The sequence below is a fragment of the Rhinolophus ferrumequinum genome, chromosome 6, assembly GCF_004115265.2.
Source record: "Rhinolophus ferrumequinum isolate MPI-CBG mRhiFer1 chromosome 6, mRhiFer1_v1.p, whole genome shotgun sequence".
NCBI classification, from domain to species: domain Eukaryota; kingdom Metazoa; phylum Chordata; class Mammalia; order Chiroptera; family Rhinolophidae; genus Rhinolophus; species Rhinolophus ferrumequinum.
In genome coordinates, this window is record NC_046289.1 from 32456841 (window position 1) to 32482264 (window position 25424).

General features: G+C 38.8%; 1 protein-coding gene across 2 annotated transcripts in view; it reads left to right on the top strand.

Moving 5' to 3' along the window:
- The window catches only part of KCNH5 (potassium voltage-gated channel subfamily H member 5), a 281080-nt gene that overhangs the window by 60714 nt on the left and 194942 nt on the right, over positions 1–25424 (top strand). For both annotated transcript variants that reach the window (XM_033109621.1, XM_033109620.1), the window contains exon 7: positions 11107–11533. In XM_033109621.1, the coding sequence (XP_032965512.1) occupies positions 11107–11533 (427 nt within the window). The remainder of the gene's footprint in view (positions 1–11106; positions 11534–25424) is intronic.

Below are 25424 nucleotides of genomic sequence, written 5' to 3' on the forward strand. Positions count from 1 at the left end.
GTGTGGCCCCGCTGACACCTTGACGTCAGATAGCTAGCCTCCAGAAGTATAAGATAACACATTTCTGCTGTTTTAAGCCATCAAGTTTGTGGTAATTTGTTACGGTAGCCTTAGGAAACTAATACACCCACTAAATAAATGTTGAACCAATGGTTAAAAAAAAAAAAAGTATATATATATTTCAGATAGTGATATATTATACAAATACAAATAATACAGGGCAATAGGATATTGACAATGACTAGGGTGATCAGAGGTTGAGCCATGTAGGAAAGCATGTAGTGGGCTAAATGCAGCTCTTAGGTTATGATTTTGTTGTTGTTGCAAAGAAAACAGACACAAGTGACAGGAGATTTAATACAAGAATGGACATTTAATACTATACGGATGGACAATAATCTGTGTACTTAGATTGACTTTTGAAAGGTGGTGGTACATTCAGAAATATAAAGGAATGACCTAAGAAAGATTTATTTTTCTCTCAAAGTCATCCTTTAAATGTAAAAAAACAATGCCTTAAGTGACTTCATTCATCCATTCACTCATCATATATATATATATATTGAGGTGCTTGTTTATTCTAACTATTAAGAATCTAGCAGTGAGCAAGCACACATTCCCCCCATTTTCATGAAACTGTCAGAGAAATTGCTCTAGATACTTGTTAAAAACAGCCAGGAAGACTTTGTTCAAGATTATTGCAATAAGGGAGATAGACTGAATTCAACTGTACTGAAACAAAGGGCAGGGAGGTTGGCTAATGAATAGGCCAACTGTGTTTGCTAATTGGTGCTTATCAAAGTTAGGTTCCTACCTTCCTACAGAGACAGACATAGGAGTGCTATATTTCTTTCCTTCTTTCTTTTTGCTTTCCTTTCCTTTCCTTTCCTTTCCTTTCCTTTCCTTTCCTTTCCTTTCCTTTCCTTTCCTTTCCTTTCCTTTCCTTTCCTTTCTTCTTCCTCCTCCTCCTCCTCCTCCTCCTCCTCCTCCTCCTCCTTCTTCTTCTTCTTCTTTTCTCTCTCTCTCTCTCTCTCTCTCTCTCTCTCTCTCATTAGTTTCAGGTGTGCAAAACAATGTAATAGACAGTTACACCCCTTACAAAGTGATAACCACCTGCCCCCAATCTATTGCCCCTTTGGCATCGTACATAATAATAGCGGTTACAATTCCATTGACTCTATTCCTTATGCTGTATTCCATATCCTGTGACTATTATATATTAAATTATAGTTGATAGTTAATATTATTCAGCTTCAATTTCAGATGTACAGCACAGTGGTCAGGCATCTGTACCGTCCATGAAGTGATTTCCCTAATAAGACAAATGCCCATATTTCTTGATTACATTTCAAAGGAATAGCTTCTAACTCCTTGAGAAAGACCTTCCGGGGTTGTAAAGTTAGCAAGAGTTGGGGAGAAGATTTATATCTCAAAGGGGCAGAGAAAAAATTTATAATTGAAAGTTTTCTAAAGCAAATGCTCTTAGAAAAGGGAGGTCAGGGGCCTAAAGTCAAGGAAAGGCCTGTGTAAAATTTAATCAAGCTGAAAGAAATATTAAGGCCTTCTTGGTCAGAGTTTTTATTTTGTTGGGGAAAAGCAGTAAACATATATGAAAACTTTAAAATGTATGTATGTAATTTCAGATAGTGATATGTTCTGCAAATAAAAATAATACAGGGCAATAGGTTATAGATTTGGATGATCAGGAGTTGAGCCACATAAGAAAGTATGTAGTGGGCTAAATGCAGCTGTTAGGTTAAGAATGTTATTTAGTTGCAAAGAAGAGACTCAAGTGACCTCAAGTGATAGGAGATTTAATGTAAGGATGGACATTTTTTTGAATATTGGAAAAGAAACAATAGGACCTTAGGAACTAATACTCGTATATGGTCCTGGACCATGGTAGCTTTGGAAACCTTGGCCCAAGATACAGCCAAGTTGTAATATTAGGGAAGCGAGCCTGAAAGTGGCCACTGGGCCAGAGGAGGGAAGGGAGGGCGGAGTATATAAAACTGGAACTACTCTTTGATCACTGTCTTTACTTATGTCATTGTCTTGCTTTGCTATCTTTTCATTATTGCTTTAGCAACCACATTGTCATATGTTGTCATTAAAATGGTTGGAAAAGGGTCACTTTTGGAAAATAATCTTGGAAGACATGGCTGTTCACTTTGTTCTGTTTTTCTAGAGTCTGTAGATCTTTACTTGAGTGTTCCACCATTCATGTGATTCACTTCGTTCTGTCAATATACTTTTCTGTTTTCTCTCTACTGACTGAATTCTTTCCTTCTCTTTTTCTTTATCTCTTGGCTTTATCTTTTGGCTGCCATTCCTGAATCTTTGTAACTTTCACTAGCCCATGGTCCATCATGGCCATTTCAGACTTTCTCTGATTCAATGCACTAACTGCTGCTTCATTCATTCCCTCAGCATTTCTTGGACTAGTTATTTATACTATAAAACAAGGGTCTTAACTTGAGGATAAGTGTAGCTAGGGGAAGTCTCTGAAACGTTTAAGCCCTAGTCTTAAGTCATACCAAGAATGAAATTCTGTGCACCTAAGCACATAACATATGTGCTTTCCCCAGATTTATATCAATTAGATATTTTTCCCTGTATAACAAACTACTCCAAAATTTTGTGGCTAATAACAACCACTATTTCTTTAACGCATGAGTCTGTGGCTTAACTGGGGTTCTGCTAACTTGGGCTAGGTTTGTCTTACCTCTACTAAGTTTACCCATGAATCTGTGATAGGTTGCTGCGTTGGTTAGTGGCTGAGTAGTCTGGGATGACTCAAATGGATGACTCAGAGGGATCTCCTCTGGTCTCTCATCATCCAAAAGCCTAGTAGGTCTTCTCTGCATGGTGACTGAGCAGGGTTCCAAGACCATGAGTAGAGGTGCTGTACCTTTTGAGCTCTAGGCTTAGAGCTGGCACAGTGTTACTTTGACCACATTCTGTAGGCCAAAGCAAATCCTACGTCCAGCCCGTACTCAAGGGTTGGGGAAAGAGACCTTCTAGTATCTCTTAATGGTAGAATTGCAAAGTCACATTGCCAAAGGATATTATATAGGAAGAGAAATAACCACAGTTATTTTATATATATATAAATATATCATCATTTATATATATATATATCAAATATATCATATTTATATATATATATCATCATCATCAAATATATATATATATATATTTCAATCTACTATATATATATATATATTTTAATCTACTATAACGTTGTCTGTGTGAGAATGCAAGATGTAGGTGAAACTCTACATGTAACTGGATATTACAAGTCTGTATTTCTGCACTATCACCCCCACTTAATTGTCATATATCCTTAGACAACCCTTTTCTGTTTATAAATCAAGAAGAGAAGAAGGTAGGAAAGAATATTAGCTGAGTTCATTAGTGTTAATCAAATGAGAGAATTGATTTATATTTTAAGTGGTTTTATCATTGAAAGATATTATTGTTATGCTGATAACGTTTTGCGTCTCTTTAGAGTGGGAATCCAGAAAAAGTCTTGAAGAGTTAGTAACACAGAGATGTCCCCTGGATATTGTTCCTTATGCTACTATGGCCTGAGGGGCTTGTCATGTAAGGAAATTGGCTAGAAAAGTGGAAGGCTGATGACTGAAAGCTCTCCATTAACCCCGCTGTGTTCTGCATTTGATGTGTTTGCTATTATCTTCCATCAGGGGGAACCTAGGGATTTGTGTGCTTAGAGCTCAGAGGTTGAGAAAGAGGCAGAAAGCCACTGGAGTGCGAGGAGGGAAAAGAAGGACTGGAAAGTGGGGAGTGAAACGAAGCAGAAAATGAATGAGCAGGTAAAACTGGGGGGAAGTACAAAATCACGAAGTTGCTGTGAAAAAGGTGGTAGTTACTCAAGGAGGGCATTTTTGAGGATTGGCACGTAAAAGTGCCTAGTATTACCTTATGGGTGAAATAAAAATTCCCACCAAGGAATTAAATATAGTTTATGACCCAATCTCAAGGTTATAAGGGTGAGTCATAAAATAAGGAAAATCTCTTACTTTCCTTACAATATTGAATATAAAGCCCCCTCCCCAAATCACATCATGCAGAAGAAATCATGAATCTGAATTAGGTATTGTGGTGAAATGTTAACCTAACAACATAGCAGCGGCTATTGAGTTTTCCATAACATTAGTTTTTATGTTTAAGCATAGCATACTTAAAGAAAATGACATCAGTCTTAAAAGTGGATCTCAAAGAGATTTCACAAAGTAAATACACCGATTACTTACTAGCCATATTAAGAAACAGAATGTTGAGTCACAGCAAGAACATTCCAGAGACAGAAGATACCAAAAAGTTGCAATCAAAGATCTCTTCATCTTATTGATAAAGCCAGTAATAAGCCAAAATGTCAATGTCAGCTGCCGCGTGTCAGACTAGTTCTATCGCTACAAGATGCCCCATCTGATTGCCAAGGTTGAGGGCAAAGGAAATGGAATCAAGACAGTTATAGTCAACATGGTTGACGTTGCAAAGGTGTTTAATCGGCCTCCAACGTATCCCACCAAATATTTTGGTTGTGAACTGGGAGAATAGACCCAGTTTGATGTTAAGAATGATCGTTACATTGTCAGTGGATCTCATGAGATGAATAAGCTGCAAGACCTATTGGATGGATTCATTAAAAAGTTTATTCTCTGTTGTGAGTGTGAGAATCCTGAAACAGAGCTGCATGTCAATCCAAAGAAGGAAACAATAGGTGATTCTTGCAAAGCCTGTGGTTATCGAGGTATGCTTGACACACATCATAAACTCGGCACATTCATTCTCAAAAATCCACCTGAGAATAGTGACACTGGTACAGGAAAGAAAGGAAAGGAAAAGAAAACTAGAAAGGGCAAAGACAAGGAAAATGTTTCCATGTCCAGCAGTGAGACACCACCACCATCGCCACCAAATGAAATCAGTCCTCCCCATGCTGTGAAAGAAGAGAAGGATGATGATTGGCGGGGAGGATACAACTGATGAAGCTCAAAGGTGCAGAATGGACGAAATCAGTGACCACGCAAAAGTACTGACACTCAGTGATGATTTGGAAATGACTGTTGAAGAGCGGGTCAATATCCTGTTTAATTTTGTTAAGAAAAAGAAGGAAGAGGGTATTACTCATCTGACAAATTGTTGCTGAAGCAGAAAGACTGGATGTAAAAGCTATGGGCCATCTTGTTTTGACTGAAGTTCTTTTTAATGAAAAGATTAGAGAACAGATTAAGAAATACAGGCACCATTTTCTACAGTTTTTTTCACAACAACAAAAAAGTTCAATGGTACCTTCTTCATGGTTTAGACTTTGTGGTAGCAGTGCATCAGGCCCAGCTTCTCTCCAAGATTCCACATACCTGGAAGAAGATGTATGACGCTGACCTTCTGGAAGAAGAGGTCATCATCAGCTGGTCGGAAAAGGCTTCTAAGAACTATGTCTCAAAAGAACTTGCCAAAGAGATTCGTGTCAAAGCAGAACCATTTATAAAGTGGTTGAAGGAAGCAGAAGAGGAATCTTCCGGTGGTGAAGAAGATGATGAAGATGAGAACATTGACATAGTGTATTTGAAGACTGCCAGTGTACCGAAAGTTGAAGCTGTGAAGTCTGATAACAAGGACGATGACATTGATATTGATGCCATTTAAAGGGGTGGGTGCAGCCTAGCCTAACAGTGTAATGCTGAGAATCTTTCCGTGTCATCAGCCGGAAGTGCAACATGTATGTGCAAGAACTAAAATGGCTTCACATCATGATACACTTTCTACTAAAAATATATTGCTGTGAGTGGTCTGTAATTAAGCCCGCGATATCTAGGGAGTCCATACACATATCAGTGAACATGTAGTTTGCTTATTTATAGCATATTTTCTTTTTAAAAACTTAGTGGTGGACACATTTGAATCACATTTATACAAAAATAAAGATTTTGGTTATTTAAAAAAAAAAGAAACAGAATGTTGCCAGAGACCCCATCCCCCTCATAGTCACCACCCCTCCCCCATCAAAGGGAGCCCCTGTCTTGACTTCTAATTCTGTAGAGGAGTTCCACTTGTTTTTAAGCTTTTTATAAATGAGATCATACTGTATATACTCCTTTGTGTCTGGTCGCTTTTGCTCAACATGATGCTTCTCAGATTCATTCTTGTTATTGTATGTTGTTCTCATCTGTTCATATCTATTTTTGAGTAGTATTCCATTGAGTGAATGTGTGATAATTTATTTATCCACTATACTGGAGATGAACATTTGGATTACTTCAAGTTTTAAGTATTTCATTCCATTTTAAAACCCAGTCATTCGCTTTGAGTTTTGATTGTGATTATTGCAGTGAGTTCTCTTTAACACAAAACAATGGAGAATAAGATAGTAAAAAACAGAGCTTTCCAAATAAAGCAAACTTACTTATTTGTGTATTATTCATTTTGAAAATCTGCTGATTTTATTAGCAGATGAAGGGAACACTGGGCACATTCAAAGGCGAAAGTTTGAGGTCATGTTTGGGAGCGAGAAGGGGTTTGGTTTGACTGGTGCACTGTTGCTCTGCAAAGCCACAGTAGTGCAGTTGGTTGTCATGGAAAATGCACTAAGAAGCTGAGGGACTAGGCCTGAGTGATGCTTCCACTCTGTCCTAGCTGTGTGACTTTGGGCAAGTTATTTAACCTGTCTGACCTTCAGTGTCCTCATGAACAATAGGGATAAGAGTCCTGCTATTGTGAGAATGAAATGACTCGGTCCATTTAGAGAACTGCAGACTATAGAGTCCTAGGGCCTCCATAGAACACTGCTGTGCCTGGGTGGGGATAAGTATTTCCTCTCCTTTATTCAGTCATGTATCAAATGCCCATGTTTAAGCCCACATTGCTGGTATGAATGGGCTTAGTTAAATTATACCTTACGCTCTAGGTCGAGTGAGTTTCAGAGTGAGGTCAGATAGTGAAATGATGAGGAACAAGGGGTCTGAAGCGACACTCCCTGAATTTGAATCTTGCCACCTCCTCTTCTAGCTGCATGAACTTAGTCAAATTACTTGACCTTTCTGGGCTATGTTTTAATAATGATACCTACTGCCTAGGATTGTTTTGAAGTTTAAATTAGTTAATACACATCAAGCACTTAGAACAGTACCTGGCATGCAATAAGTGTTCAATATTGTTATCACCTTGTCTGTCTTCCAAGTAGCAGAGAATAATCTTGCTTTCTGATTGGTTTACTACATAAAAGTATATGTATAGGCTTGTTGAAATTTTTGTTGCTTTCTTTTGTCCCTGTAGCTCCAACTATGATTCAGGCTCCCTCCCTTAGGGTTATAGAGAATGAGCTTAATGCCCTGTGTGTTTGAATACAGTTGTAATGCCCTATCCCAGTCTCCATTTTCTTTGATGTCGCCTAATAGGGTATATTTTTGAGTTCTTTTTTAGCATTCTTTTCTGAATATATTTTATGTGTCACCTATATCTATGGTCTGGTCAGTGGAGAAATTAAGGAGAATTTCTCTTTTATACTTGATGACATCCCTTTATTAATGCAACTCAAAGTTGCATTGACTGTTTTGTTGCCTGTATTTTACTGTTAAATTGCATCAAGTTTATTATTAGCTAAGACCCCCCCGAAGGCACTTCATCCACATTTGCTTGTGTTGCAGTTTTTTTTTCATTTATTTATTTAATGCATTGACTGCTTAACGTATTACCGTATGCCAAGCTTTGTAATTGATACTACACATATTCATTAAAAGGTTTAGTTTCCTGGGATGTCATGTATACAGAGACTTATAATAAAGTCTCTGTAATAAAGTGTTATTATGATAATTGTTATAGGTGTGCAAAGGGTGTATGATAACACAAAGGAAGGCCACCTATCTCTTACAGTCTGAGACAGGGTGAGGGTGTGACAATGAAGATGGGTGGGGAAGTGGGGAAGTGGGGAGATGTCAGAGAAATGCGCGTGGAGGAAAGGGTGTTTGTCATAAACATAAGTCAGTTCCTAGCCACCAAGAGTGTGGGAGGGACAGACCGTCTAAGAAGAGGGAACACCTAGTAGTGTGGTATGAAACAGAATGGGCACTCTAGGAACTACACGTAACTGAGCGTGGTAGTAGCAGAGAGCATGAGGAGGAATGGATGGGAAAAATGCTGACTAGTTGGGCAGGTACCAGGTCCTGAATGGCTTTGCATGTCATAGTAGAGAGTTATACTGAATCCAATAGCATTAAAGATTTTTAGATCAGAAAGGCACATGATTAGATTGATGTGATTTAAAAAAACACCAGGCTAGAAGCCTGTACAGTGTGATCTGCAAATTAAAGGGAGTGAGAGTAGAGGTAGGGTGGCCAGTGGAGAGGCTATTCTTGTTACACATGTCAGAAAAAACATGAAATCATGAGTAAGGTGTGACCTTGGAAATGGGAAAGAAGGGAAAGTTTTTGAGAGATTTTAAAAGTAGATATACATTGAGCACTTACGTGAGCACTTACTCGAGCATGTTGAGTGGTTCTCAGGACTTGATAATCAGCGGGAAGAGGCTCAGCTCCAGGTCTGAGGGAGTGGGCAGATAATGATGTGCACAGAGTAGGATACAGAGCACTGACTCAGGAGAAGAGGAGGATTCCTTTTGGGACCTATTACCTTTTGAACCCCTATGGGACATATAAATGGAAATGTATAGCAGGCATTTCGTTTCTGTATCAGGAACTCAGGAGACGGGTTTGTGCTAAGAAGTGGACTTGTCAATCATCCATTTATAGAAGTCATTTGAAACATGGATATGCATTAAATCCAGGAAAGGGCTGAGGGTAATCGTGAAGAGAATCCTAACACATAATCGAAGCATGGAGCACGGGGATCCCTAGAAAATGATATTGAAAGAAATGTCATTTGAGGAGGTGGCTAAAACCTAGGAGAAAGTCATATAACCCATGGCAGAAAGAGTTTACAGTGCTTTCAGAATATTTTGTAATATGTAACTAGTGTTGGACATGGCCATAGAAAATGTGCTTTTTCATTAAGTGGAGTCCAGAGCAGGTGTCCCTCAGGGTAGACCACCTCCTTTTGGAGAAATGTGCCTACATCAGAGATTGAAGGAGAGTGTCCTTCCACCATTGAGGCCTAATTCTAGTAGGTCCTCATTCTTCATGTTCCAATTGAGAGTTGTGACTGGTTTGTAGTTTGACTGGAGATAAAGATTGCTCTATGTTTTTCCTTTGTTTTGTTTTTTAGAGAAAATAATTCAGGTAGGAATGACTTTTCTTTGTAGTATTTAAACAAAAGTACCATAGTGCCTTTACAAATTGACTAGAGAAAAGCATCTATGGCCACACTGTTTGTATTTTAAATTTAACCCTGTTTGAGTTTTTCATGCATTTCATGCATTTTCGTGGGTTTCTTTAGAGCAGAAGCAAGACACATTTATCTTAATGTCGTCAAGGGCCCAACTCAGACTCTAGCTTATAGAAGTTCTCAGTAAACACTTTTGTCTTTCTTGTTCATGATTACATAGTATCATTTTTTAGGGCTTCCAAACTCTTTTGAATCTTCTTACCTCTCAACATCTCATGTCATTGAATTATGCCAGTTCATCTTCTGAGTTTTATTTTGCCACTCTTTTGATCTGCCTAAAGTTCAGTACCTTTTTTTCTCCTCAAGTGTTCAAGTGAAATGAGAATTTACTTTAAGGCTGCATTTATACCACAACATTTGAGAGCGGGAATTAAAATAGAGCCAGGCTTAAGGATATCAAGGTTAGGAAAAAAAACAAACACAAAAAACTGTCAAGATGCTTCTGCTACTCTTTCATATCTATAAGGTCTCTGATTTCTACTTCTCTTTGTTCTCGCTCTCTCTCTCTCTCTCAACATTTTATTTTGATACATTTCAATCATATAGAGCATATTATACCAAATGTACATCTATACAATGGAGTATTACGCAGCCATAAAGAAGAAAGAAATCTTACCATTTTTAACCTTTTTAAAGATTTAACTGTCAAGAACTTTATGATACCATAATTAGAGTCTGACAGAGTTACGTCTGTTCCACTACCTTAACCAGTTCCTCTGTGTTAGTCAGAATCCAGCTCAGCATAATTATGTTAGATTCATTGTCTCCCTTGTGGGAGAGAAAATTAGCATTAAGGAAGTCATGGACTCCATGAGACTTGGAGGTGCTTCCTTCAAGTCTCATCCTTCAGATGAGGGGTTTCCCCGATCATGCTCTCTCTTCCCCTGATCATGCTCTCTCTTCCGTCCCTGCATCAGGAATGCATTTATCCTATCTTCTCAGGTGGCTTATCAGATGCTTCCAAAAAAGTAACTATGAGATCTTCATTGATTGAAGATCGTCTATGTTATATTTCCATTTGGTTAATGCTACATTTTAAGCTTCTCAACAAAATATGATTTATTTTTTGCTGCTATTCCCTATGATATTCTTTTCTACGACTGTTGCTAGAGGATGATAAGGTTGTGTACCCATTGAAGTTTTAACTCTTCCCTGTTTCAGACCTCTGAAAATTTAGGGCTTATCATGACTGTGGCAGGAAGTCGTAGAACCAACAATGACATTTGTCTGTTCTCTCTGTGTGTACAGAAGTATTTCCTGTTTGCTTGCCTGCAAGATTAGAATTCTTTTTTCAGACGTTCTACTGTTCATAGCTATTATAAAGTAAGAAAAAAAAATCAATCTTTTAGAAGAAAAGTTTTATAGGAGAAGAAATAAAAGGTCTAAACTCACCACCTTATTTGTATAGGCTGTATATATATTTCATTTGAACAATTTTCTCCTTTGGTTTTTCTCTGTGCTATTTATACTCCCCTTATGAAAATAAATTAGGTCTTCCTTAGCTAATGAAAAGTTGTTTTGTCTAATAATTCAGAAATATCTAATTTCTGAGCAAGAAGGAATCTGCATTAAAAAAAGTTTCTTTATAGTTTCAGCAGCTTTCTTTGTTGACAAAGTCAGAGCTCTATTATGTACAAGTTCCTAGTATATAAACGGATGATCAAGTTCACAAAGGTGAGCCATTGTCCTGTTTCCCTAGCCTTTTCTTTTCTGAAAACATTTTGTCATTTCTTTTTTCAGGGAATCAGCAGTCTCTTCAGTTCCTTAAAAGTGGTGCGTCTCTTGCGCCTGGGCCGTGTTGCTAGGAAATTGGACCATTACCTGGAGTATGGAGCAGCGGTCCTTGTGCTCCTGGTATGTGTGTTTGGGCTGGTCGCCCACTGGCTGGCTTGCATATGGTACAGCATTGGGGACTACGAGGTCATCGATGAAGTCACGAACACCATCCAAATAGACAGTTGGCTCTACCAGCTGGCCTTGAGCATTGGGACTCCGTATCGATACAATACCAGTGCAGGGATATGGGAAGGAGGACCCAGCAAGGATTCACTGTATGTGTCCTCTCTCTACTTTACCATGACAAGCCTTACAACCATAGGATTTGGAAATATAGCTCCTACCACAGACGTGGAGAAGATGTTTTCGGTGGCCATGATGATGGTTGGCTGTAAGTATCTTGGATTTTAAAATTTTATTTATTTTTCTTTATTACAAATGATTGTTGTTGGCAGTTATCCAGGCTCCAAGCTCTGGCAGGATTAAAATATAACTACTTTGTCTTCAGAAAGGTGCTCAATCCATATCATTGCATTGGTTTAATTTTTATTCATCTTTAGAAAATAAAAATGCAAAATAATATATTTTACTTTTTAGAATGTATTAACGCATTTAATACAGTGTGGAAAGAGTGCTACAAACGTCAGAATAGGAACTCTGTGATTTAATTCTGTTCACAGTGTTGTATCTGGCAGAGCTCTTTCCAAGGGACACCAGCATCTAGACAGCCAGCATCTGGCACATTCCATAAGTTTTGTTGGCAGTTACATTAAATTCCAGAAAAGCAGACAGATCTGTTGTGAGATGCATAGTTTAGAAAATATTTTACCTAATAATCAAATTCCTGAATTAAAATTCAGGATACAGTTCTATGCAGGTTTTTATAATTAAGACTAGTAAAAAACCATTTATCAATCTAATCTCCATTACACACATTCTGCAATGGATGCATGCCTGTTTGAGAGACTCTAAAGATTAGTAAATATAAGCCTATTTAACAAAGACAAGAGTGCCTAGCATTTAACATGCATATCTGAGGACTAAATGCCTTGAGGGTGTTCTTGGGAGTAGAATGTTCTCTCAAGGAGCCCGAGACCCCGAGTTCTACACTCAGACTGAGACTGGATACTCTCAGAAGCCCAGAACACTAAGGAAATAAATACCAAAGAAGCTTTTATGAAAGATCTTAGGGAGACTTCATCACCATCCATGCCTCCAAGTTGACTTGATTTATTCTAACCTAGATGTGATACCTACAGGAACCTTAAGATCATTGGACTGGAGATAGGATTAGTGTTAATAGCATCTGTCAAGTCTTTTGCTCACAGTCATTGGTTTTGGGTCTAAGCCACCATTTTTAAAGTTCCATATTGCAGAAGTTTACATTTTGACACTGATGGGAAAGATGTTAGAGTCCAGGAGTATTGGTTGGCCCATGATGGGTCAGTATCTTGGGTTTCGGCAAAGTAGTTTTCAGAGTTCAGAATGTCTGAAAGCTATTGGAGCACCGATGTTAGCAGTTAGGTAGCTTCTGTCCCTCTCTACTCCTTTGTACTAGTAAGCACAGAAACAAGAACTCACAGGTTTTATTTGCTGGTTAAAGGTAAAAGAGGGAGAGTGAGAATTCCAAGTGCTGTTTGATCCTGATGATTAATTAAACTGTTGCCTACACACCAAAATGATAAGATGTAGTAGCAAAAAGATGCTTTATAAATTCAGAAGACACCATTTTGTCAGACGTAGTATTGATTGCTATACTTTTAATAACTTTTAATATTTATATAATGTATTTTTCCTTACACTTGAGCATGGTTAGATTTTTTTTAAAAAATGTATTTTCAAGTTATAGATTCATTAGAAGTTGTAAAGATAGTATAGAGAGGGCCTTTGTGCTCTTCACCTTGTTTCCTCCCATGGATGCATCTTATAAAACTAGTACCAGACCAACACTGACATTGGGAAAACGTGTGTACAGTTCTGTGGTATTCTAGCACATGTGTAGATTGCTGTAACTACCACTGAAATCACGATACAGAATTGTTTAATCACCATAAGGATGTCCCTCATGTTACTGCTCTATAGTCACCCCCAAGCCTTCCTCCAAGCATCTGCAACCCCTGGTAACTATTGATTGTTCTTTATCTCTATAATTTTTTGATTTTGAGAATGTTATATTAATGGAATCATACAATTTGTGATCTTTTGAAATTATTTTTTCCCACTCGGCATAATCCCCTTGAGATCTAAGTTGTGAGTATTATCAATAATTTGTTCCTTTTGATTTCTGAGTAGCATTTTATGGTTTGGATATACCACTGTTTAACCATCCTTCTGTTGAAGGACATTTTGGTTATTTCCAGTTTTGGGCTATTATGAAAAAAACAGCTATGGACTTTCATGTATAGGTTTCTTGTTTGGATGTAAGTGCTCAGTTCTTTAATATAAATACCCAGCAATGTGATTACTGGGACATGTGGTAAGTACATGTTTAGTTTTTCTTTTAAGAAATTGGCAAACTGTTTTACAGAGTGGATATACCAGCATAGATAGTTTTGTCACAAGACAATAATAGGAAAATAAAAGCTATGTAGAGTTGAAGGACACCATTATTCATTTTGTTTCTCAGGCCTCAGACCTGGAAATCATCCTAGATACCTGTTTTTCTCATGTATTCATAAAAACTTCTGTTGGCTTTACCTTTGATTATTTGATTATTTGATTATTTCTCTCTACTTCATAGCTTATCACCGAAGACCAAGTCACCACCGTCACTGGCCTGGAAATTGGCAGTAATCTTCTATATGTTCCTTCTGTTTCTACTCTTGTCCCACATCTCTACTAAGAGTGTCCCTTTCAAAGTAAATTAGACCATACCATTCCTCTGCTCCAAGCCCTTTACTGTTTTCCAATGCACGTAAAATCAAATGAAGATTCCCTACTGCTTCTATCAAAGCCTAATGGTCTGACCCTTGCATGCCTCACCTACTTCACTTTCTACCATTCCCACCCTTGCTTATTGTACTCCATGCATGCCAGCCATCTTGTCTCTCTGTACACATCAAGCTGGGTTCTGGCTCAGAGTCTTTGTACTTGCTTATAACAGCCTTCCCCTGTTATTATGCCCTGAATTCCTGCAGGTCTCCACTCAAATCACCTCTTCAGAAATTCTTCCCAATGCTACTCTACTGTAAAAAATCACCCGAATGTTCTCTGCCCTTTAACCTTTTTCTTCTTCATCATACCTACCAAGATCTAAAACCATGTTGACTCTGGTTTTCTTTCCCTTCAGTATGCAAGCTCCACGAGAGTAGGGCCGTTGCCTGTTTGCTTCTGTATTCCTAACTTGTAAACACTTGTTAATACCATGCTTAATCTAAATTTATTGTATAAGTGAAGGAAGTTGAAGATATACCTGATGATCATAGTGAGGATCTCCTATCTAGTGAGGTCTCCGATGAAGATGCATGCCAGGAAAATGCAGTCGTTGAATTCTGGCCTGATTCCTCTGTGAAAGCCCTGGTGAGCTCACTTATGTTGTCTGCCTTTGGGGGTGTCGTGGCCCCTTTGACTGGATGGCCCCAACCCAACTTAGGGTTGATGATAGGTTCTAAAAGGCTAGTCAGTGGAAGCACCAACAACTCTTTCTCTCACCACTTTTTACCATTTACCTTTTGAATCAGCCTATGTTGGAAATTTTCACATCGATTTAATTGAGTTGTCAAAACTTCGTTTGGTTCAGAGTTGGTTCCATTCCTTCTCAACTTCACGTATGGCCAATTATATTGCTATATATAAATTTCTTTATTCTCCTTTCTTTTTCTTCAGTTCCTGTCTTGATTTCAAGATGAAGACCCGGTCTTAAAGTTGATACTTTTCCTTTCTGAATTTCCATTATTTCCTTTCAACATCTGAGCAGTTGTTTTCTGTTTCCAAACCAATGACATTTTTTGCCTGTTGATTTAGGTTTTCTTTATATGTCTCTGAAAAAATTTCAGTTTCTATAGCCAGAGTGTTCCAAGGAGATGCCTTTTAATTTCCTTCTTAGACCTTGGGTCCTTAGCAATTTCATGGCATCTTTCTTTTACATCAACCTCAGAGGAAAATAGAAAACTGTCAAGACCCATGAAGTGTTACAGTCATGTCCCACAGTTCCAAAATTTATTAGATATGCATACACAAAATATCAACCAAAAGTGGCCGTTGCAGCTGTTTGCAATCTTAGTATGATTGTTTCCCCCACAATAACACTAAGGAAAAGAAAACAAACCACCAGTGTTCTCAGAACCCCGTATGTGTTATCAGCCATAGAAATAACCAGCAATTTAGTGATGTGGTGTGGTGGTGGTGCTGGTGGTTGTGGCGAGCTGGTGGTGGGGTGAGAGAGAGAGAGAGAGAGAAAGGGAAGATCGAGATAGCAAAAAGGTTTATGCTTTCAGTTGCTAGGATTCCATGCTAGCCATTTGAGAAACACCACTTGTAACCTTATGACGCAGTAAGTGAGAAAAATGTTTTATCAAAAGTTTATTGGAGATACCAACTACGTATATTCTATTGAGAAAACGAATCACTACTTGTAAATGATAGATAGCCTCTTTTGCTGGAAAGTCTGAAATTTTTGTCCCTTCCAGCAATATTTAAAAATTTCAATGGCAGCAATTTCAGTTCCTAGGTCCTTTCTGAGCTCTTTTTTTAATGGCCTTTCTTCTGACTCCTAGGCTCTCTCCCCCTCCCCCGCTGCCCTCGTCCCCGCAATTTCATGGAGACTGCAGAAACACAGTCTCAAGGTCTTCCTTGTAGGTATCAGACAAATCTTCAAACAAAATTTGTGACTGTGGCCTACCTTCCAATCTAGTCACCTTATGTTTCCTTTTGATCCCGTCTGTGTCAGCAAGATCCCAGGTTATTCCCCTTACCTGCTACCTAGGAATTTCTTAGACTTAAATCCTTTGTTCCTACGTTTGTCCAAGGTGAAGTGTTCTCCTCGGATTCTAGAACTGGAAGGTTGTTTGGATCTTATCAACATACTGTCTACCATTGTATTCTTTACCGTAAATTTTCTTTCTTTAGCGTCTTTTCTCAGTTTTGGCATACTCTGTGTCTCTGGCGAACTCCACAGCTCTCATAGCAGCCGTTACCACCCCAGGATAGTCAGTACCCCCCTTCCTCTGTCCATTCATGAACAAACCCGACTACTCTGCTGACATTCATGAAATTCATTACCAGATGGCTTTTGTGAAGGAGGATATTATTGCAGTTTAGTTTTGTAGCAGTTGTGGAAAATAGTATACTTTTTTTATTTTTTAAGATCAAGATGTGGGTAATCTGTTTGCTGATTTGCTCACTAAATGCTTAATGATGTCTTTCTGAAATATTTTTTAATCCATTTCATTTATATAATCTTATTATTGAGCCCTCAATAATTTTCTTTTTTCCAAAGATTAGTAGACTAAGTAAGCGATTGCTTACTTAGTTCCTTCTTCATTACTAAATAATCACGTAAATTATATTTTAGTTTAATCTATCCATTAAAAAAGCTATATTTTTGCATCTTTCATTACAATTTTATAAAGAGAAACATATAAAATAAAAATGTAAATTATGAATAACTTTTGGACATAGTTTGTGTCCAACCATAAATTTCTCTCTCTCTCTCTCTCTCTCTCTCTCTCTCTCTCTCTCTCTCTTTCTCTCTGTCTGTCTCTCTCTCTCTCTCTCTCTATATATATATACAGTTTATTTGCTTTGATTTATTTCAATACACTATTAAATGTTAAATACATTAGTAAACACGTAGACAGCATATTTCAAAGGACTATAAGGTTGGACTTTGGGTATTTATTTTTTATTAAAAGCATTTTTGCTCTTTCGATTGTTGCCTGCTTAGTTGCTAAATTGAGGCAGCCTGATTCATGGTATTTGACTGTTAGAATCTGTCCTGGGATGCTGTGCAAACTGAGTCTTTAAAAGTAAAACAAAGCAAAACTAAAAGCTATAAATATTAAAACTGCTGACGTTGAATTGGTAGACAGGAAACCCAGTCATAATCCTAATCTGCAATTTTCAAATTGGATGTAATTGATGATAGCTCAAACTGTCTAATAACTTTCTGTAATTGACTGGTACGGTTTATAATGCAGAAGGCCAATGGTTTCACATATTTAGAGGTATAGCAGGACCATCTGCTAGTGGGATGTGTATGAAGGGAATTTTGAATCGCCACATGGGTGGTTAAGTGCCCCCGGGGAGCACTTACTTACACACTGGTCACTCAGCATCATGCAGAGGAGACTCATACCACACATCATATTCTCTGGTTGATGAACTCATTTAGCATCCTCCGTGGGGTTCAGACAAAAGCCAAGCTGGGATTATGGGCATTGCCCTTACCCCTCTCCATAGGAAAAATAAATACATAGGAGGTAGGGAGAACCAGAAATTGGGAGAATATAAAATAAGTTGATGGCAAAGGCCTGTGTCACCTTGGAGAGTCTGTGAATCTCTAGGTGTTAGTTTTTTCAGTTGTGAAATGTAGGAGTTGAAATAAATGACTTTTAAGGTCTTTTTCAGCGCTAACATTCTGTATATCTAAGATTCTATTAGTGCACATATGCCATTGTCCACAGAATTGTTCTGGTATTGGAGATGAGGTCAATATGGAAAAGGAACAAGTGTGACTTACAGATTTTAGGGCTTTTCACATACATTGCATACCTTGTTTTACGGAGAGTAACATGGAATTTGTTACTTGTATGGAATTTGTTTGCTAAAGAATTAGAGGAGACTATTAGGGGATATTATAGAAGAAAAAATATGCTTTTGGAAAGAACGTGTTTTTTTTTCCATATAAAAATTCGGCAGCTAGGAAGACTGAAAGATATTTGCCTAAGGGCAGAAAAATGGGGCCAGGGAGAAGTCTGCCCACCATGCCAGTGGGGACCTGAAGGATGTGTGGCCCAGATGGACATCCAGGCAGGTTTCAAAGGGAGTTGTTACCCTTTTCCGAAATTAAAAAAAAAAAATTCCTCTACAGATCTTAGTATGAGACTTCAGGTGACTCAGATGCTATATTAACTTATATGTTAAATTTTTTTCTTGCCCTTGTTATTTGGTGTAGGTAGGAGACGGAGTATGAACATGCTGATTTTCATTTCTGGTTTTAGTTTTAGCCAGATGGAGAGAGCTTTAAGCTTCATGTTTATTTTGGAAACTGGGTCAATTCTTTGTGTCTGCTTTACCCCTGCTTATAAAAAAAAGAATTTTTCTTCTCTTTAATGAGTTGAGTCTCCTTGAGGAAAAACATTTTGTGGAGCCCAAAGTTCAGGGTTATAGGCACCGTTTTTCATGGTTTAGTAGTTTCAGATATATAGTCCAGGAGTTACCAAACAAGACTATGTGATGTGCATTTTAGTCCCTATTTTCTTATTCAAAGTAGAACTTGTATCTTTTTCAGGAATGTTCTTTTGTACTCATGTTTCCTTTTATGCATAGTTACATTTTCACAAAACCTCTCAGATTCTGTTAAGGTTGAGTTTTCCCAAAAAACAAGACATTTTCTTACTGGCCCATTAACTAGCCTTGCCTCTTTGCAAGGGCTTGGTCTCTGGAACTACCTTGTGTCCCTGTATCACTCAAAATAATTTATTCAGCACAGTCCCAGGTTTTCTGGTAGGTATTGGTATTAAGGAGACAAACTAGATACTTTCCGGCTCTCAGTAAGTTAGTGGTATGATGAGTGTCAGACAAGCAAGTCACAGAATCATCTATTTCTCTTCCATTCTCCCCATTGTCATCTCCGTCCCTAGCCCCATCCCCACCTCCAACCCCATCCTCATCTTATTTCTCCTTATACTTGTGAGCTAAGAGCTAAGACTATGTACTGATGAGAGGGGGAAAAGAAAGGGGAAGCACACGCTAACGGGGGATTAATTGATTTATTAGCAATATCTAACCAATTAATTTAGCAGTATCCAATCAATAAATTTAGCAATATGCAATAGCAAAAGACAAAGGCAATTAATGGAATGTGCTAATGACAGAAAGTAAAGGTGGTTAAGACTAAACTATGTACATTGATAACAATGCCATGTCAAAGGCGTGCACATACATATAAGTTTAAGAGATCCCAACATAGGTTTACTATTGATCAAAGATCAATTGGCTAAATACACAAATAACATCAATAAGGAGTATCTAAAAGCAATAATAAATTTTATAGGATAGCAACTATTACAGTAGATGCCAAAAGCTCACCAAACTGTGGGGAAACAACAGTGGAAAGGTCAGGAATTAAAACCTTGCCAGGTCCACGGCTGGAAAACTGAGGTGTCTCCTGATGCTGCAAGCTGCATACAAATGTCCAAAATGTTAACAAGTTCTCAAGAATGCCGCCGCTGCTGTTGTTGTTGCTGGAAGTTAGGGCATCTCCTGATGCTACAAGCTGCAAGCTGTATATAAGTTTCTAAAATGTTAACAAGTTCTCAAGAAAGCTAACTGTGGGGAACAACACTGGAGAGGTCAGGAACCAGCCGTACCTCACCAGCTTTGCAGCTGGAAGTCAGGGCGTCTCCTGGTGTTGTAAGCTGCACGTTGTATACAAGTTTCCAAAGTGTTAGAATCATGAAGAATCACCAGTGACAAATAACAAAATATTACACTGCCAACTGAGGTCTGTCATATTTTTTTAGATGTACCCTAGAGCCAAGCTCCTTGTTCCTGCCTCTCCCTCAGGGAAATGGCCAGTTTTGGGAGGGCTTGGCAGTTACTGTGATAAAAATATTGCTTATCCGGCTGGCGGACCAGTTTATTTGGACAAACAATACCTACTGTTTTTGCCTGGGACCATCAGCCCAAGGCCTTCCAAAGTCTGGCAACATGCCTGTCATGTCATTTTAATATAACTTAGTTACTTCTCTACCTCATCCACTGATGAGGGCAAAACAGACAAAAAGCAACATCATCCCATATCTCTCCTGCCGGGAATGAGATGAGGGAGAAATTCTCTTAACTCTAAGCTAACCATCATCCCACATGCAGTCTCTCATGTGAGGGAACCACAGCAAACCAAAAGCTAACCATCACGTCACATGCAGTCTCTCATGTGAGGGAACAAAACAAAAGAAAAAAAAAAAACTAACATCAGCTAATGAAGATGAATTTTCTTAACATCTTCCCTATAGACTATGAACAGGTGAATAGAGAAGTTGGACTGACCTGTAAGGCTGGTAAGTGCAAGGGCTGTGTTTGTCCTGTTCATTGTATATTTAGCACAAAGCAGTGTGCCTAGTTGATAGCTGTGCTCATTAAACGTATGTAGAATGAATGAATGAGTGAATGAATGAAGTTCATCTAGCTCAGCCTGAGGAATACAGGAAGATTTGTAGGAAGAAGTGACTCTTGAACTCAGAATACAAAAACAAGATAAATGAAATAAGACTTATGTACTTTTCCACGTAAAGAGAATGTGAAAAAAAGCCAAGAATGAAACGGCTTGGCCTTTTTGTGGAACTCCATGAATTTCACATTGGCTCGAGGGGAAAGCAGGTGTGGATGGAGAGGAAGGAAGGAGCCAGGCTGTCAAAAGGCCTGCATGTTTGATAAGGAGTTTTTCTTTTATTCTGAAGGTTGGGGGGTAATAAGAATTTTATTCTTCAATATGGAAGATGTCTTAGATGAGATAAAGGCTGAAGGCAGAGAAATCAGTTAGGATACTGTTGCACTAATTCGGGAAGACCTAAACTAAGGTGGTGGGAATATGAAAAATGGTATAGTTTTAGAATTGGCAAAATCTTTTTTTTTCGCTGTAGAAGGCCAGATAGTAACTGTCTTAGGCTTTATGGGCCCTCGGGTCTCTGTTCCAACTAGTACTCACTTCTGCTCTTGTAGTGCTAAAGCAGCCATAGGCATAATGAATGGGCACAGTTGTGTTCCAATAAAACATTAAATAGGTAGCAGGCTAGTTCTGGCACATTGACCAGAGTTTCCCACAGTCCAGCATAGACAACATGGTTTGGAAAAGACCATGGACTTTAGAGTCAGACAAACCTAGTTTCAATTTTTTTCATTACTTGTTAAGAATTTGTAAATTCTAAACTGTCAACCGTAAACTGAAGATAATAATCCCTACATTGTAGAGTTATTTGGAATACTCAAAAACAGATTGTATATAAAGTTCCTGAAACATTTTTTTTAAAGTTGTTATTGGTAAACGGATGAACATGTGTCAGATACGGTAGAAGGAGGAGCTCAAAAAGACTTGTAGGTTTCTGGCTGCCGAGTGAATGACCAAGTTCTTTTCTGATCTTGGAAAGAAGGAGTAGATATTACTGGGGGAAGTGGGTGGTTAGTTTTTGGACATGCTGAGTGTGAGGGGCCTGCAGGTTATTCAGCTGGAAATGTCCATAGGTTAGGCAGCTACAAGTGTGGTTTGGGTTCCAGAGATGTGAGGCACGGAGATATTTCTTTGGGAGTCACAGTGTAGGGAAAGTAACTGATATCAAGGGCGTTCAGGAGAGAGTCAGAATGAAGCTGGCCAAGAGTGGACACCCGAGGAAGAAGAGCCACAGAGAGGTTAAGAAGAGAACCTGGAGGGGTAAAAAGGAAGCATGGCTCTGAAGAAGTGTTTGTTGCTAACAAAAGATAAGAGAACTTTGAGAAGGAGGGGAGAAGAGCAAGACAAATGGGACAGTGAGTTAGGAGTGATCTGGCTGGCATTCAGAGGTCATTGGAGACCTTGAACAAGGAGTTTCATTGAATAGTTGAGGGGGGTTTATCTTTATGGGATCTAAAACTTTTTTTTCTATGTGAAGGAAAAGAATTTTATAAGTAGTCATTAACATAGTGTAGATAGATTGTGTTTATACAGTATTTTTCATGGCCAATGTTGCTTTTTTTCTGAATCACTTTTCAAATTCAATAAAATATGTTTAGATTATTCAATGTACGAGGTCTGACAATTTGTGAACTTGTTGCAGTGATGATGCTAACCTTTTTTAATATCAGAGGGATTATTCATTATGAATTTGTACCAACTGGACAAACAGTTAACCAAGTTTACTATTTGGAAGTGCTGAAAAGGCTGCGTGAAAAAGTTAGACGACCTGAACTTTTCTCCAACAATTCATGGCTCTTGCATCACGACAATGCACCAGCTCACACGGCACAGTCTGTGAGGGAGTTTTTAGCCAGTAAACAAGTAACTGTATTGGAACACCCTCCCTATTCACCTGATCTGGCCCCCATTGACTTTTTTCTTTACCTGAAGGAAATGTTGAAAGGAAAACATTTTGATGACATTCAGGGCATCAAGGGTAATACGACAAAAGCTCTGATGGCCATTCCAGGAAAAGAGTTCCAGAATTGCTTTGAAGGGTGAACTAGGTGCTGGTATCAATGCATAGCTTCCCTAGGGGAGTACTTCGAAGGTGACCGTGGTGATATTCAGCAATGAGGTATGGAGCACTTTTTTCTAGGATGCATTCTGCACTTTTTCTAGGATGAGTTTGCTAACTTACTTGTCAGACGTCGTATTACATATATGCTTGGAATTTTCCTTTCATGTTACACATTAGAAAACAAAATTGACGTGGAGAGAAGTTTTTATGAAATCCCACTTTCTAAGAATAGGTATTTTGCTCAGGGGAGAATTTTATTTACTGACGTCTATAAGATTATTTGGTGACCTTCCAATAAATTTAGTTTTGATTCCAATGAATGCGTACATTGCGGGGCAGGCTGTTGCCTGGTAGGTGAAGTGGTGCTCTGCTAGAGCAAAGCATTGGGTACTTACATAATCCACACATATGTGGCATGAAGGATCAATTGACATATGATTTTAATTTTGATTAAAATAAAATGCTTAGAAAATTTTTTTCACGGGTTGAGAGTCGAACAAATCCATAAATGAATATATTTAGAACATGTTCAAATAAATGTCTTCCCAAAAGCCTTTATGCATGAATTTAAGAATTGCTTTGGTATGCTCAAAGAGGGGATTTTCTTTGGAGCAATTTCTAAGTGGTTGCTTCTTATTTACTTATTTAATTTAGTATTTACATGAATTATGATGACCGAATTAGGCCTCCCAAAAAGTTGAATTTGTGTTTAACAATCCCCAAACATCTTAATCTATGGAAGTGTAGTTTTGGAGCCTTACTGATTTAAAATGAATCCAGGGGAGGGATACTTAGATTCATACTTCTCCTTAGAATTGGACATTGGCAAAGGAGACAGGTTGACTCTTTTAATGAGACTTTGGGGTGGGAACTATAACATCAGGGACATTTCTTACCGCCTGGGAGTTTGCCTGTCAGTTTCTTTAGGAAAGGTCTCAGCTCCCCAACTCCCTTCTCTTAGGAGGGCCTACCTAGAGAATAACATCATTTCCCTGGCTCCCTTACACATCCCAGCACTCTAGGTTCCATCAGCCCTTGTGCTTCAGCTGCACCATGCTCTGAAAAATTCCCAATTGGGACCTACCTGCCTCTCTTGCTTTGGTCCCAAGATCGCGGGGCTATCCAGAGTAAACCACAGCTGTGTGAACAGGTGCCATCAAAATGCATCATCCTCAGTCTTCTGAGTCTTTACTTATTTTAGGTCATCTCCCTCTCACATTTGCTGAGCAGCTATTCTTATGCAACTTTTACGTGTGTTCTTCCCACTTCTCCTAACCCTGTGAGCACTCTTCTTCATCTCAGCAGATGGCCTTCCTTTTTTATTTCTCTGACCAAGAAAGGATAGCTCTAGCAGACTCCCATTCCTTTCATTCCTGACCCTCCTCTGACAAAGGCAGGCTGAGGAGGGGTGGAGGATAGGGGTGAGGGGACAGCCAAACCACAGGCAACCTTGTAGGCCAAAGTAGTGGCTTTTCTTTTAAGTCAGGTAGGAAGACTTTGGGGGGTTTTGGGTCCAAGAGTGGCATGATTTGTCTTATGTTTTATAAAGATCATTCCGGCTGCCATGTGGAATTCAGACTAACTGGTCAAGGATGGAAGAGGGCAGACAGGTTAATAGTCAATGCGAGAGATGATGGTGGTGGTAGATAGATGGTTAGGACCAACAAAATATGAGGGTATGAGAGAAAGTGATGGTCAGGATTTACTTTAATGCTTTTCGTGCAAGCCCCTGGTGTGCTAGGTTGGGGATGGTCAGTTGTCATGTCGAGTGGGCAGTTACATGTCTGAGTCCAGAGTTCTATGGAGTGGTCCAGGGTGAGGACATAGATTTGCCTTGCAACTTGATGTTATCTTCTCCAGTTATTTGCCCTTCTCTCTTCTGTGCTGTCCATCTCTCTATTTCTCTACTGGTTCTTTCTCATCAGCCCATAAATATGCTCAGTCTCTTCAATCCAAAAACAAAAACAACATATGTGAATAAAATACTTAGCTCTGCACTCTCTTTACCTATTACCTATGCACCAATTCTTTTATTTTTAAGCACACTTTCTAAAGCATGTGTCTTTACATTCTCATCTCCATTTACTACCTATCAAAAGTGGACTTGTTCTCCTGTACCACTTCTCAAAGTACATTTGCTAAATTACACAGACACGTTTTCATCCACATATAGAAACATCTCCTTTGGCTCCTTTGATGTTTATCTCTCTCTTCCCTTCCCACTGTTCAGGCTATTTCTTCTCTGCTTTCTGGATCATCATACTTTTGTCTCTTAAATACTGAATGCCGTGATGTTAGGAACAAATAATGGAAAGACCAGCTCTCCTGACAGGCTGAGCAGTGTCTCCCTAACAAGGAATGGTTCAAGGAGAGCCCACCAACTTCCGGATAGGTCCCTGATCACTTTGCCTGATTATCCCTGCTTTGTGTGTCCTTTCTTCTCAAAGGTCCCTGTGAAACTACCATTTTTGTCTCTGAAAGGTGTGAGTCTCTAGCCCCTATCAGTATACCAGCATGGACTGAGTTTCAAACTAGCTCACTGTCACAAAAGAGAAAAGAGATGCTGAGATCTCAGAGGAGGGTGGAGAAAACATTCCGTGTGTGGGGTGCTGGCTGGCAGGCAGGGGCTGGAAGGAGCGAACGTGATGATGTCAGAAGCAAAGAGACTCTTCCAGGACTCTGCTTTTTTCTTTTTTCCTTCCTAGCTCTATGGTGGGAAAAATAATCAGGGACTGATAATTCATACCCCTTTTCTCTGGTTTCCTGTCATGAGAACTTTCTTCCCCAGTCTGTCTGAAGTGTCCCTGTCCTCTATATCTCATTACCCCTTTATTATGGTTCGTAATTATATCCTTTAATTCTTTATCTACTTCCTGCCTGTGTCTCCAACTA